Below are 13,839 nucleotides of genomic sequence, written 5' to 3' on the forward strand. Positions count from 1 at the left end.
TTTATCGTGGCACCAGCAAGTCGTCAAGACTGTTCCTGCATTGTAACCTTGACTCCAGGGTTTCTGCAGCCTAGCTACCAAAGAATCCCTGGGCTTGTCTGCCAGGACTGCTCATCTTCCAGCCTACGGTGAATGGCGTAAGTTCCCGATACCCTTGCAATAAATTACTTTTACTTAAGACAGAATGGTTTCTGTTTCTGGCAACCAAGAATCCCAGCAGATTCACTGTGATAATAACAATACCAACAATATCTGTGTAACACTGAATAATTTATCAAGAGTTTTCACATTCTTTCTCTCATTAGTCCCAACATCAGTAAGGTAGATTCAGTGTGATATTATGATCATTGTGCACATAAGAACATAAAAGCCTGAAGAATCGACCTGCTCAACGTCACACAATTAGTAAGAAGAGCAGAATTCAAAACCAGAAATCTGTTTGAATCCAACGTGCATGTTATTTCCACTATAGCACACTGCTTCCTAAAGCAATGAGTGACTAAAGGCAAAATTGCTAAAAGAAGTTTTACAGAAGACACAAAACCATTTTAAAATAATTTTTCACAGTAATAACTTAGTGTAATATTAAATTGTGATCCAATTTAATTGCAACTCAAAGAGAAGGTCTAAGGCAGAACTCATTTAATCCTGGCACACCATTTTCCAGTAAGCTAACCTGAAATAAGATGGCATATTCTTAAGAGTGTCTCTCTTAAACGTTAATCAACCACATTTTTTGACAGCTCAACAGAATGTAACTAAATTATATGCTATATTATGTACTAAAAAATTTATCAGTGATTTCACTAATATGAATCTTTGCAGTAGATGCCAACTGGAGTAGCCACCTGACTTACAATTCCTCCTTCTCAGGAAATGGCCTCAATACATGGGCCTTTCAAGATCATGTTTGTGCTACATGGCCCTATTCTGCTTAGGATAATTTATTCACAGGATTAACATTTAACCCAAACTACATCTATCAGATCCTCTCTCTCCAAGATCTGAAATTCTGAAAGAGAAACAGACTGCAAGTAGTCAGAGCTGAGGTGCAATTAAGGCAGTGTCCTAGAAAAAGGTCAGAGGCTTTTGGGGCTACCCTGGTTCTTGCATCTCCCAAATCTTGACTGTCCCCCTTCTTCTCAGAAGGTAATTTTAATACAATCATGTCTCTCTTAAGATGTGCTTCTGTACTCATTTATTCAACACACATATGGTGTCATGATGACAGTATGCACTAGATACTACAGAGTTTAGCAGAACATTGATACCATCTGGGAAAGCTTGGACCACAAAGGGGGCAGTTTCCTCTCCATATACTCCCCACTCTGTCCCTGCTTTGTCCTCTAAAATTTGCTTCCCCCCCCCATTCCATTAAAACCTTACTTGCTAAAACCACCAATTTTCAAACCCACTGGACAATCTCTTTTTTGACCTCCCTAGAGCATTGGATACTCCCACCTGGCTCTCCTTTGTAACTTAATCTTGGTTTCAATGACATTATTCTCTGCTGTCTTTCTTCCTCCCACACCTTAATCGCCAATGCACTTTTCTGCCTATCCTTTAAAATGTTGATGCTACCCAGATCCTCTGTCCACTCATCCTGTAGGTGTTATCAACCATACATATGATATCAACTATTGTATTAACAAATATTTGAGCACCTATGTAGTAGATGTTGGCAATACAGCTGAACCAGCCAAACACAGTCCCTGCCCTCATGGAGCTTAGAGCCTAGTAGCAAAGACATGCAATAAACTAAACAGTGTTTATTGCCTTTATAGAGCTGATAAATGCATGAAAGAAAGGAATAGAGTGCTGTAAGAGCATATGTAATAGAGGGGCTTGACATAATCTAGGACATTCAGGGAAGAAGTGGCTTTTAAAGTAAGAACTGAGGGACTTCACTGGGGGTTAAGACTTTGCCTTCCAATGCAGAGGGTGCGGGTTCAATCCCTGGTTGGGGAAGCTAAGATCCCACATGCCTCGGGGCCAAAAAAACCCCATAAACATAAAACAGAAGCAGTACTGTAACAAATTCAATAAAGACTTTAAAAATGGTCCACATGAAAAAATCTTAAAGAAGAAAAAAAAGAAAGAACTGAGGCATGAGTAGGAAGGGAAGCGAGTCATAGAACCTTTATGACAGGGCTTTGAAGGCCAAGTTAAGGATAAATATTCATTATAAGTTCATGATAATTAACCTCAAAAAATACTGCTGTCAATCCCTGGTCAGGGAACTAACATCCCACAAGCTGTGCGGTGTGGCAAAAAACAAAAAGACGACGATGACTTAGATAGTGGGAATTTGCTGGCGGTCCAGTGGTTAGGACTCCTACAGGGGGTAAGGGTTTGATCCCTGGTTGGTCGGGTAACTAAGATCCCACACGCCACATGGTGCGGCCAAAACAGCAACAAAACAAAACCACACTGCCAGCCCTCATACCATTTCTATTCTTCACAAAAACAACTTTCCTCAACCTCCAGCTTCATCTTCTTCCTCCTTCATTTTAGCAGATGATCTCATCTCCTACTTTTCAGAGAAAACAAAAGCCTCTAGATAGGAACTCCTTCATTCTCTTGATTCCAAACACACCCACCTATGTACCTACCACTCCTATGTACTCCTTCCCACTCCTATGGAAGAGGAACCATCCTCCTCCCACAGGAGATTACTCACCTTTACTTTTGGACTTCATCTCAGGAATCATCTATCAATCACCCATTCTGTTTCACATATATTAAACCTCGCCATTTCAAATGAATTCTTCCTACTAGTTTTTAAACACACATACATCTTCCATTTAAAAAGCCTTTATTTGATTCCCTCACTCCCTTCAGGGCCAAATCTCAAATGAACTGTCTCAATTTTCTCATATCCTACTCATACTAATCTGACTTCCATCGTCTCCCCATCAAAACAACTCTCATCACAGTCAATAAGCCCCTCTTTGTTGCTATATCCTCTGAACATTTCTAGCTCTAATCTTACTCTGACTTCTCTTAGGCTTCAAAATTTGTCATCTCCCTTCTGAAACAATTTCTTCTCCGATTCTCAAAACTCTCATTTTCCTCCTACTCTTCTGGCCATTACTTTTTTGTCTTCTTTACAGGCTCATTCCCTACCCAGCCTTTATCTTAGATTCTTAACTCTCCACAGCTTCAATGAAGTTTATCTTCTATATGCAGATACCTCAAAAATTTATACTTTTAACCCACAACTCTCCAGACCTGTCAACTCATCAGATACCTTAATGTCTCAGGGGCACTGCACACTAAACTATCTAAAACACAAACTATAATCCTTTCTTCAAAGCCTTGATCCATTTCCAGTATCTCCTCTCTCAGAGAACTGTGTCACCATCCATCTAGTTATGCATTTCAGAACCCTGGAGGTCATAAATGACATCTTGTACAGAACCCCTCAGCATCCAATCAGCCACCACCATCACAACAACAGCAAAAATAGCCAACATTTATTGAGAGCTTACTCATTATCAGGTTCTGTTTTAAGTTATCTTAATTTGCTTTTCTAATTTAGTCATCACAACCACATATCGTTACCATCACTAAGTCCTGTTGATCTTACCTCCTAAATCTCTTGAATATATCATCTTTTCTTTATTGATACTGCTGTCGCTGCTATCACCTTAGTCCAAAGGACCATCTCACTGCGCTACTGTAACAACTTCCTGTTTGGTCTGCCAGCATCTACTCTGAGAGCTAATTCATTCACCATAGAGCAGTCAATCATCTTTTTCAAAAGAAAAACTGATACACCTATTCCTCCTCTCATACACATATATATATGAAAGCGTTTTAGAATAAAAGCAAAACCCCCTAACTTGACTTATGAGGCTATACACGGGCAGATCTTTAGCTACTTCTCCAATTTCATCTTGCACCATCCTCCCCTTATGTTCTGTGCTCCAGTCACACTGGCCTTTTATCAGTCTCTTGTACCTGCCATTTTATGGTAAGTAGGTCTCACACAATGGGTTCTCAACAAGTATTCATCTAAATGGATAAGTCAGAAAGCCAAACTGAAATAGGGGAATAGATAAACAGTGAGCCAAGAGGCAGTGATTCTACGCACCTTTTGGTTTTAACAAGGGGGAGAGGGATATTATTTACAGGGAAATACTGAGACTAAGTGTATTGGTTTGTTTGTTGGTTTAAAAGCTAGAGAGGTTAAAACATGCCTAAATGCTGATGGCTAGAATCCAGCAGAGAAGGAGAAGTTAAAGATGCCTAACAAAGAAAGAATAACCAATGGTGTAACTTTTCTGACTACACTAGTACTGAGAGTCAAAGCCCAGGTGAAAGTACTGGCTTTAAATGGCTTTATGCATTGTAGCAGAATTTTTTTAAAGTTCCAAAACAGGTTTATAGATTTGGTGGTGGAAAGTTAAAAGTTAGATAGTTCCAGACTAATGACTTCTATTTATTTGTGACGTCAAAAGAGGGATGATGTACTGAAAGTGAGGATACAGAGTAAGGGCTTGGGTTAGAGGAAACCAGTAAAATAAATAGTAAGTAGAACTGCTCACCAGTAGTACTGCCAGCCCAGCTGAAGTTAGGACTCACCTGGCAGAGGACTGCCCAGTAATGGGATTTTCTTCAGCTGTGCTTAGAAGCGGTGCACAAAGCAGGTAAACAGTCATCAATGCTTTTTGCCCAAAGGATGTAAAAAAAGGACTGAGGGCCAAGAAAGCTTAGGACATTGAAAAGAGAGTGAAGAGAGAGATATATCTCCTAAACTGGACAGACAAAAAGAGAAAATAGAAGAGAGTTAAGAATAGAAAGGTCTGGATAATGGGAGTTGTCAAGAAAATTAAATGAGACAATCATATAAAACACTTTGGAGAATGGCTGGTACAGAATAAGTGCTCGAGAAGTGTTTCTGTTATTGAGGATTTAATGCAGAAGGTTTAGATTATTCACAAGAGACCCTAAAGATTAATGACATGTAGTAATTGACAGTCTTGGAGAGGTGAGTACACAGAAGCTGAGTCATTTTAGTTAGTAAGGGAGCCCAGGTGACTGCCCAGCATCCAATCCTCAAATCAGCTTTGTGGTTCTCTCACTTAACTCTCAATGGGGCTTTAACATAAGCTTTTAAATTCTAATTATGTTTTAATTCATTTAACCTGAGGAAACTGTGAACTGCAGTGGTACTCAGAAAGTTCTCAAAACATCTCTCAATTGTTAAGGGTCTTCTGGACTTCATTAACACAAAAGCAACAGCACTGGGTACCTGCAAGAGTGACTGTGAAAAAAAAAAAAAAAAAAAAAAAAAAGAGTGACTGTGACCCTGCCCTGCTTTTTAAAGCCCCTTTCTAGTGTAACAGATAATAACATTAATCTAAAAAAAAGTTGGAAAAATGAATGAAAAGGTGCTCAACCAAATTAAATAAGATGCCACTATACATCCACTAGAATGGCTGTTATAAAGACTGACAATACCAAGTGTTAGCAAAGATGCAAAAGCAAAAGCCAAAGTATGAACTGGCACAACTTTGGCAACTGTACCACAGGATCTATTAAAGCTGAATGTAGCCTAACCTATGACTCAACAGCTCCACGCTTGGGTATTTCCCAACAAAAATGCAGAAATGCATACATGTACACATCAAAAGTCATGTACAAAATGTACAAAAATATTCAAAGTAGTACTACTTTTAATAGTACACGATAGAATGGATAAATTGTGGTGTATTCATACAATGGGATATTACATACAATGAAGATGGACTAGAACAACACACAACAATATAGATAAATCTCACAAACAAAATGCTAGCTTTAGTGTCCATAAGTTTGTTCTCTACATCTGTGTCTCTATTTCTGCCCTGCAAACCGGTTCATCTGTACCATTTTTCCAGGTTCCACATATATGCGTTAATATACGATATTTGTTTTTCTCTTTCTGATTTACTTCACTCTATGACAGTTTCTAGACTTGGACATCAAGGCAGGAAAGTGGCGGGGGGGTGGTGGTGGTGTTGGGACGAATTGGGAGATTGGGATTGACATCTATACGGTCATATGTATAAAATGGATGACTAATAAGAACCTGCTGTATAAAAAAATAAATAAAATTCAAAAATTCAAAAATAGATGCTAGCTTTAAGAAAGCAAGACACGCAAGTATATACTGTATGATTCCATGTATACAAGTTCAAAAACAGGACAAAAAATCTATGGTAGTAGAAATTAGAAATTACCTTTGAGGGGGTAGCAATTGAGAAGGGCATTAGGTGGAGACTTTCTGGTGTACTAGCCAAGTTCTTTTACTTGGAGGGGGTGCGTTCGTTTTGCAATAATTCTTTGAGCTGCACATTTATGATTTGGATCCTTTTCGTGAATTCTATACTTCATTGTAAAGTTTACTTAAAAACAAAAGGCTGGAAATGGCTGAAAGGATAATGGAGGAAAAGGCTCCACGGGAAGCTGAGGCTGCGGGCTCAGCAGAGCCCCCTTTCACCACGACGTAGAGACTGGCTGCAATGCTACAGAGACATGAAATGACCTATATCTTTTTCTAATATCACAAAACTAATTAATGATAGAGCAGGAATTGGGATTCAGAAATTCTAATTTCACAGTGTTCTTAAATTTGTATAGGGATGTTTCTGGGGGCCCTTGTCATCCAGGCACTCATTATCTTGGTCCCCAAAGTAATGCGATCATAAGGGAAAGCAAAAATAGTAATAACACAAAAGTATTCACCATAGAAGAACACTTTTAAAACTGGTCCTCACTCAAACATTCCTCCTCTGGCTCAGAGCAGCTTCTATTTCTGCCACTTCCCATCAACTGCCCTTGTCAGTCATTCCTGGTGCGCCTCTTCTGTGTTATGTTAAACAGAACAATACGTGTATAATGTAAATCAACTGCAAAGTGAAGCTGCCCATCTTACAAAAGATGCAGGATTCCAAGAAGTTGGTAAAAGTGTTACTGGAGAACGGTCTGAATAACAAGCAAAGCCAATGACAAAAGGAGAAACTGGCAGATTAAGGCCAGTTAACCACTGTCGAAGAAATTCCTGATGTCTCACCCAGCATCCATTTTCCCCTTCCTACTCAGTAACAGAAACCTGGTATTTCAGTAACTTTATTTCTGTTTTAACAGTAAATAAGTAGATGCTAATATTGTTTAAAGCTAAGTCTAAGAAATGGATATGAATCAATTTTTAAACCCCAAAAGCTAAACATACAGTCTCAGACAATCCCCTCCTCCTCAACATCTGATGCTGCGACCCAGTTGCACCCCATCTACGCAGGAAATGAGGCAATGCTTTACAATGCTATAGTCTGTGTATGAAAACACATATTTGGGGGAGTGGGAGGGTTGTTGGAAACAAATGTGGGCACTGGTGAACTGCGGTGCAATTACCTTTCAGAGGCAGGCACTAGTTAAATGCACCAGCAATGGAAAGTCAGTGGTGTCCTAAATGTAAGAAAGGTTCACAGAAAAGGAACATGAAGGTATACATGGAAATAGATACATGAAAGTTACGTAAAATATTGAATTCAGGCATTCACAGCTACTTCAACCCAAAGACCAGGCAAGATATAAAGGCACTCCCACAAATATCTACTGCATCCATGCACAATGTCAGGAGCTGATGAACAAAGACAAGACCCCAGCAGAGTTTGCTTAAAGAAACCAAAGTTAATATCTTCATAAAACACTTAAATTCCTCTACTGTTGTCCATAGACCCATCAGAACTGAAACAGGAGGAAAGGGGGCAGGGCACAACCTTTAAAAGAATGACACAGCCATAGAACATGACAAAAACTGGTTAGAACCAACTAGGTCCAAAATGGTGGAAAGATCTGACTCCCAGTGCACCTTCTTCCTCATTACACGCTCACTGCAATGTATTAGCATATGCTGAATGACACACCCACCAGTGCCCTGACTGCTCTGAGGTTAACCATAAAAGGCCAAAAAATGGGTGGTGGCCCTGTTCCTGGAAATCTCCGCCTCTTCCCCTCGAAATAGTTGGAATAATCCTCCCACTCATTAGTCTATGAAATTACGCAGCCCATAAAAACAAACCACCCCACATCTTGGGGCCTCTTGCCTTCTGAGATGGCCCGCACCCATCTGTGGAGTGTGTTTCTCCCAAGGCCGTTCTCGCCTTTTGAGACAGACTGCATTCTGTCTATGGAATGTGTATCTCTATAAATAAATCCACTTCTTACCTATCACCTTGTTTTTCACTGAATTTCTTCTGCCATGAGACATAAACTACATGAGCTCTGGGAACTCCCTGGCGGCCCAGCGGTTAGGACTCTGCACTTTCACTGCCGAGGGCGCAGGTTCAATCCCTGGTCGGGGAACTAAGATCCCACAAGCCACACTGCGCAGCCAAAAAAAAAACCCCCCAAACAAAAAAAGCACCTGAGCGTCATTAAAGTCCTGAGACCAGGTGTGTGATCTCAATTAAAAGACGGTGGGTTCGAGTCCCTGCCTGTAGGTTCCAGTCCCAATCTGGGTTGTGTGGTTTCAGCACCACCCGATGAGCAAACTAGGTTTTGCAGTTACTTATACTCATGTCCTGCTTTTGTCATGAAAAACACGGTCACAAAACAAACATTCCCACAAATCTTCCTGGATGCATATTTCTAGAAATAAAGCTTCCAGGACGAGAAAATAACCAAGTGACTTTTCTACACCTACTGGTATAAGATGCTATGGAATTTAAAAACAAATAGATTCTCTAGTCTACATACTCTGGCGTTAAAACCCATTCTTTTCATAACCCACCTTTCGCCGACGTGCTGAAGACTGTCACTAATACGCCACACATCAAAGAACAAAGAACTCCTCTTAACAGAGGCGCACGGTGCCCTTAAAAGGCGGCACGGTATTTATCCACGACTGTTTCTGCTCTAAATTAACACGTACAGGAGGATTTGTCTTCTACTAGCTCCACCCTGGTAACACAGAAGGGGGGCGGGGATCCTCATTTTAGAGGAGCTGATGTCAGGCCAGCAATGCTTCTCCCTTCCTTGGGGGACTTCGGTTTGGGCTGTGCCAGTGGGGTTCTTCGCCCGACATCTCACGACACCTTAAAACGGCTGGCCAATGGAGGGCTCCTCGCCTCACAAAGAGATAACTAGGGCACAGCTGTTATACAACCGATACCCGACGCCGAATGCCGGCCCACGGGGCCCCATAGGAGTCAGGAGCCACAGCATCGGCGGACGACGAGGCACTTTTGCTCGAGAACAGTTTAACGCGACCCTCCACCGACAGCGGCTTCGCTGGCGTGCGAAAATGCAAGGAAGGGCAAGGACAGAGGAAGAAGAGAGTCGCGATCCCCAGGGCGCGGGTTTCAGCCGCGGCTGACAGGGGCCCGAGTCCCGGACCACCTCCCCGACGCCGTCGGTCACTCCCACAGAGGCGGTACCTGTTTCCGCATGTTATTCATGACGCCCATGAAGCCCGCCAACAGTTTAGCTTCCTCTCGAGCAGCAAGTTTCTTCTCGGTCTTCTTCTTGCTGCTCTTCTCCACCCCGGAGGCTGCCATCCTCCGTCAACGCGGTTCACGCCCGGGGCTCGCCGGGCCGGGCGAGGGGTTGCACGCTCCCGGCACGCTGGGGCTTCTGTTTACCAAACACCGAGGCCGGGACCGCGACTGCAGCGCCCTGCTCCCGAACAGCGCGGCGCGGCCACTGCGGTAGGACAAGGCCCGGCAGCCACCCGCAGAAGCACGCGGGGAAGCGATGCCTTCAACTCGGCTGCTTCTCCTGCCAAAGCAGAGCCCGGAGGAGGAGTCTGCGCACTTCGCTCAAGGGGGCGGGGGCGCTATGAAGGCAGCAGGGGGCGAAGCCTACGCGTCACAGCGGCGCGCCGTTCAGAGCGGCGCTAGGCGACGGCGCCGTCTTGCGCTTGGCGACCTGCGTCCTTCACGCACAGGCTGAGTTTTCATTTCAAGGTGGTTCGAGGATGCACGTGCCGTTCCCTTTGCCCAAGACAGATTTTACACAATTGGATTACGTGGCGAGATTATCTTTTTTGGATAATTGGGTGGCAGAACACATTAAAGGGTCTCCCATTAATGTAAGCTCCGTAGGAGCAGGGTTGGTGTTTTCTTAACTGCTGTATCAGAGACTGGCATATTGCAGGCGCTCAATAAATATTTATGAAATGAGGAAAGACTATCACATACTGAAAGTTAAAGGTTTATTGCATGGAGTACAAGATTTATTTGCTTGGGATTCATAAGGTAAGAACACACAATCCCCATTGATGTCTCCTTGATGTAGAATGCCTGCTTGCTTAGGCTGTTTTACTCCTCAATGTTGAGACTAAGATCAAGCGTCAGGTCCAGAAATCTTCAATTAGGCTTCCCCCAAGTGTTCTACAGGAACACGGAACTTAGTCACAGAACTCAGGAGCATGCTTTTTGTAACTATAATAATTTATTCTTTCTAGTATATGATAATATATAAGATTATTTGAAATTGTACATTATTTTACATTTTGAAAACATACATATCCCTTTAATTTGCTACCTAGGTCTAAATAGGAATACATAGAAACGTTTTAAGTAAAATAATTGACACTATCAAAGCATTATGCTTTCTCTTGATGAGAACAAAACAATATAGTATAGCTCAGATGAAAGAGCAAGTGACATATAAGCCTACATTTCTACAAAAAAATAAGACATTTATGTTTTTGTGCACCTTTTCTTTTTCTTTTCATCTAAAGGTTCTCAGATCTTCTATTTTAATTAGCCAATACAGTCATCGCTGGGTATTTGCGGGGGGGTTGGTTCCGGGACCTGTCGGGGATACCAAAATCCATGAATGCTCAAAGTCCCATAATGAGCCCTCTATATCCATATTTCTGCATCAGGTGATTCAACCAACCATGGATCGTGTAGTACTACATATATTTAATGAAAAAAATCCATGTGTAAGTGGAACTGTGCAGTTCAGACCCCTGTTGTTCAAGAGTAAACTCTAATTTGAGAGTTTTAGAGTGGACCCTGGCAATGGAAACCATTTGTTCCTAATGGAATTAGAAATGAGGAAATTTTCATTTACTTTATTAAACGACCTAGGATACTGAAGAGTGAGTGTATTTAAACATTTTTTAATTGAAATGAAGTGGAAATCTGTCTTTTTACTCTAAGGCCTTGGCAGACGCTAAGGATCCATGATTCAAAGGCAGAAATGTTGGTGATGAGATGGAATGCTATTCTGTAACACGGCAAAGGAATCAAGGAGCAGTATCCTTTCTACCTGATGTTGGAACAGTCCTTTCACGTATTGCAGAATATAGAACACCAAGCGGCACGGAAGAGCCTTAGGATTCAGAGCTTAAAGAGACCATGGAGGTTATATAGCACAGAGCTTAGGCACTAGGCTTCGCCTGGATGCAAAGTCAAACTCGCCACTCTCTAGTTGTTCAATTTTAGGCAAATTGCTTAACTTCTCTTGTGTCTCAGTCTCCTTACCTGTAAAAATAGAACCTTCCATGGAACTGTTATAAGGTTTACAAAAATGCTTAGATTGGTGCCATAGCAAAACAAACAGTATTACTTTATTGAGCTAATAATATTAACTATTATTATTTAATCCAGCATTTCCCCAAACGTGTTCTTCAGAATACTAGTGCTGTGAACCCTCCCCCTCTCCTCTCTCCTCTCCTGAAATAGTATCCCTGGGAATACAACTTGGCGAAATAAGTTAACATGTCATTCTCAGAGAAAATCTCAAATATATTTGCATATTAAGTGTTCGGAGAAGACTTGTTGTACCTATTGCTTGAACCTTGATTAGGTCTACTTTGCTGTAGTAGGGTACCTTTTGAGGTTTCTTAGCTTTTCTAAATGTCAGAAGACCTCCTTTGTCCCTTTTGTAAAGATAACTAATGAATGGAGGGATCATTCACCTGGAGGGAAGAGTCCCAAGTGGAAAAGGAAACTGACTGCAAGCTTGGAGGCATTGTGATCACCATTTTAAAAAGAGCTTTAGATCCAGATTATGACAGTGGAACCCTAGGTTTTAGAGACCTTTATAAATATGACAGGCAAAAAATGATTTTTTGTGTTATTTTAAAAATTCCTAATGAGATTGAATATTTTTTCATGTTTATTGGTCCTTTACGTTTTTTGTTTCATGCATTTTCTATATTGTCTATGTCCTTTGTTCATTTTTCTTTTGGATATTTTTTTCTTATTGATTTGTAAGCATGGAACTAACCAGGACCCTATGGGATTTCTAGGCACAAAAGTCTTTCTGTGTCCCCCGTTTCTTGTTTGTAGGAAATAGGCTTCATTCAGCCTCCATGGCCTTCCCTGAGTTCCAAAGGGCAGGTTCAAACAGTTGCTAATCAAGGAAGGGAGGGAATGCAGAAACAAGAGGGGAGCAGTCAAGAAACAATAATGCAGCCTTGGGGCAGGGTCCTGATTCTGCCTCTCAAGGAATATACATAACAGTATCTTTGAGCTGTTTTGCAGATACTGAAACCCCTACCAGGTGGAAGAAGTTAACTGTGTGATGCCCACAAGCATGTAGACCCCATACTGGTTGGAAACAGAAGGTTGATGATACTGACTCCCAATTACCTCACCACCAACCAATCAGAAAACTGTCCATGAGCTGATCATGCCATCTGCTTTGAACCATTAGTATAAAACTTCCAGGGCTTCCCTGGTGGCGCAGTGGTTGAGCGTCTGCCTGCCGATGCAGGGGACGCGGGTTCGTGCCCCGGTCCGGGAAGATCCCACGTGCCGCGGAGCGGCTGGGCCCGTGAGCCATGGCTGCTGAGCCTGTGCGTCCGGAGCCTGTGCACCGCAACGGGAGAGGCCACAACAGTGAGAGGCCCGCGTACCGCAGAAAAAAACAAAAAACAACAAAAAAACCTCCTCATTACTTCCTCCTGGTGGACACATAGTTTTGAGGGCATTAGTCCGCCGTGGCCCCCTTTGCCTGGCAAAGCAATAGAGCTATTCTTTTCTACTTCACCCAAAACTCTGTCTCTGAGATTCAGTTCGGTACCAGGATACAGAGGCTGAATTTCACTTACAAGCATTCTTTGTTAAAGTGGGTTTTAGGTAAACTGTGAGATAATATATGTGTAAAATATCCAGTAAGTCATTGAAGACTCAGGATGAGGATGCCAATAAAAGAATACAAATGAAGGAAAGTAGAATACTGATTTAGAGCTCGTGGAGGAAAAGGATCCAGCAGAGGCAAAAAAGAAGTATTCAGAGTGATGTGGAAGAGCATGTCCTCATACGATCCTCACAGGCCATGCTTCCTTTTTTAATGCAGTTTAGTATGGCATGCATGACTGCAGGAAGTCCAGTATTTTTTGAGTTTTCCTCCCCAAGTACTGTATATCCAAGAAGCTGGTTCATGTCCAAATGTTCATCCTTCTAGCTATTTTTCTTCGCAAACCCAAAACCCAGTGTGTCCCCGTGAGGCCAGAGGATTCCACAGAGCAGCCCTGATGCTGAAACTCCAGAATTTGCTGCTGATGCAATGTTGACTAAGGTGCCTGGTACACTGCCTTCTGAAACCTGAGCAGTCTGAAGGCATGCCCTGACCAGGCCATGCTGCTGTTGCCCAGTGACCATCTGCACTGTCACTGCTGTTGCTGGCACTGAACCTCAGGATTGCTGTCTGCTGACCCCTGCCAACCCAAACAGCGGTGGCTCTAATTCCACCCCAGGTCCTAGCCCAGGCTATGGTTGTTCCTCCTTGTACAAAGGAGAAATGCACAATTTGTTATCATGCGGGATTGAAACTACAGGGTTAACGGAAGCTGGCGTCTTAGAAATCCTTGAGTGTGTCTTACAGAACAGC

The 13,839-nt window shown here is 42.2% G+C and overlaps 1 protein-coding gene across 2 annotated transcripts in view; it reads right to left on the reverse strand.

The window, feature by feature from the left end:
• KLHL7 (kelch like family member 7) overlaps nucleotides 1-9,811 on the reverse strand; it is a 67,231-nt gene extending 57,420 nt beyond the window's left edge. For both annotated transcript variants that reach the window (XM_060020390.1, XM_060020391.1), the window contains exon 1: nucleotides 9,426-9,811. In XM_060020390.1, coding sequence (XP_059876373.1) covers nucleotides 9,426-9,545 — 120 coding nt within the window. In that variant the 5' untranslated portion in view covers nucleotides 9,546-9,811. The remainder of the gene's footprint in view (nucleotides 1-9,425) is intronic.
• Between the last annotated feature and the right edge of the window lie 4,028 nt (nucleotides 9,812-13,839).

Source organism: Delphinus delphis, chromosome 9 (genome assembly GCF_949987515.2).
Source record: "Delphinus delphis chromosome 9, mDelDel1.2, whole genome shotgun sequence".
NCBI lineage: Eukaryota > Metazoa > Chordata > Mammalia > Artiodactyla > Delphinidae > Delphinus > Delphinus delphis.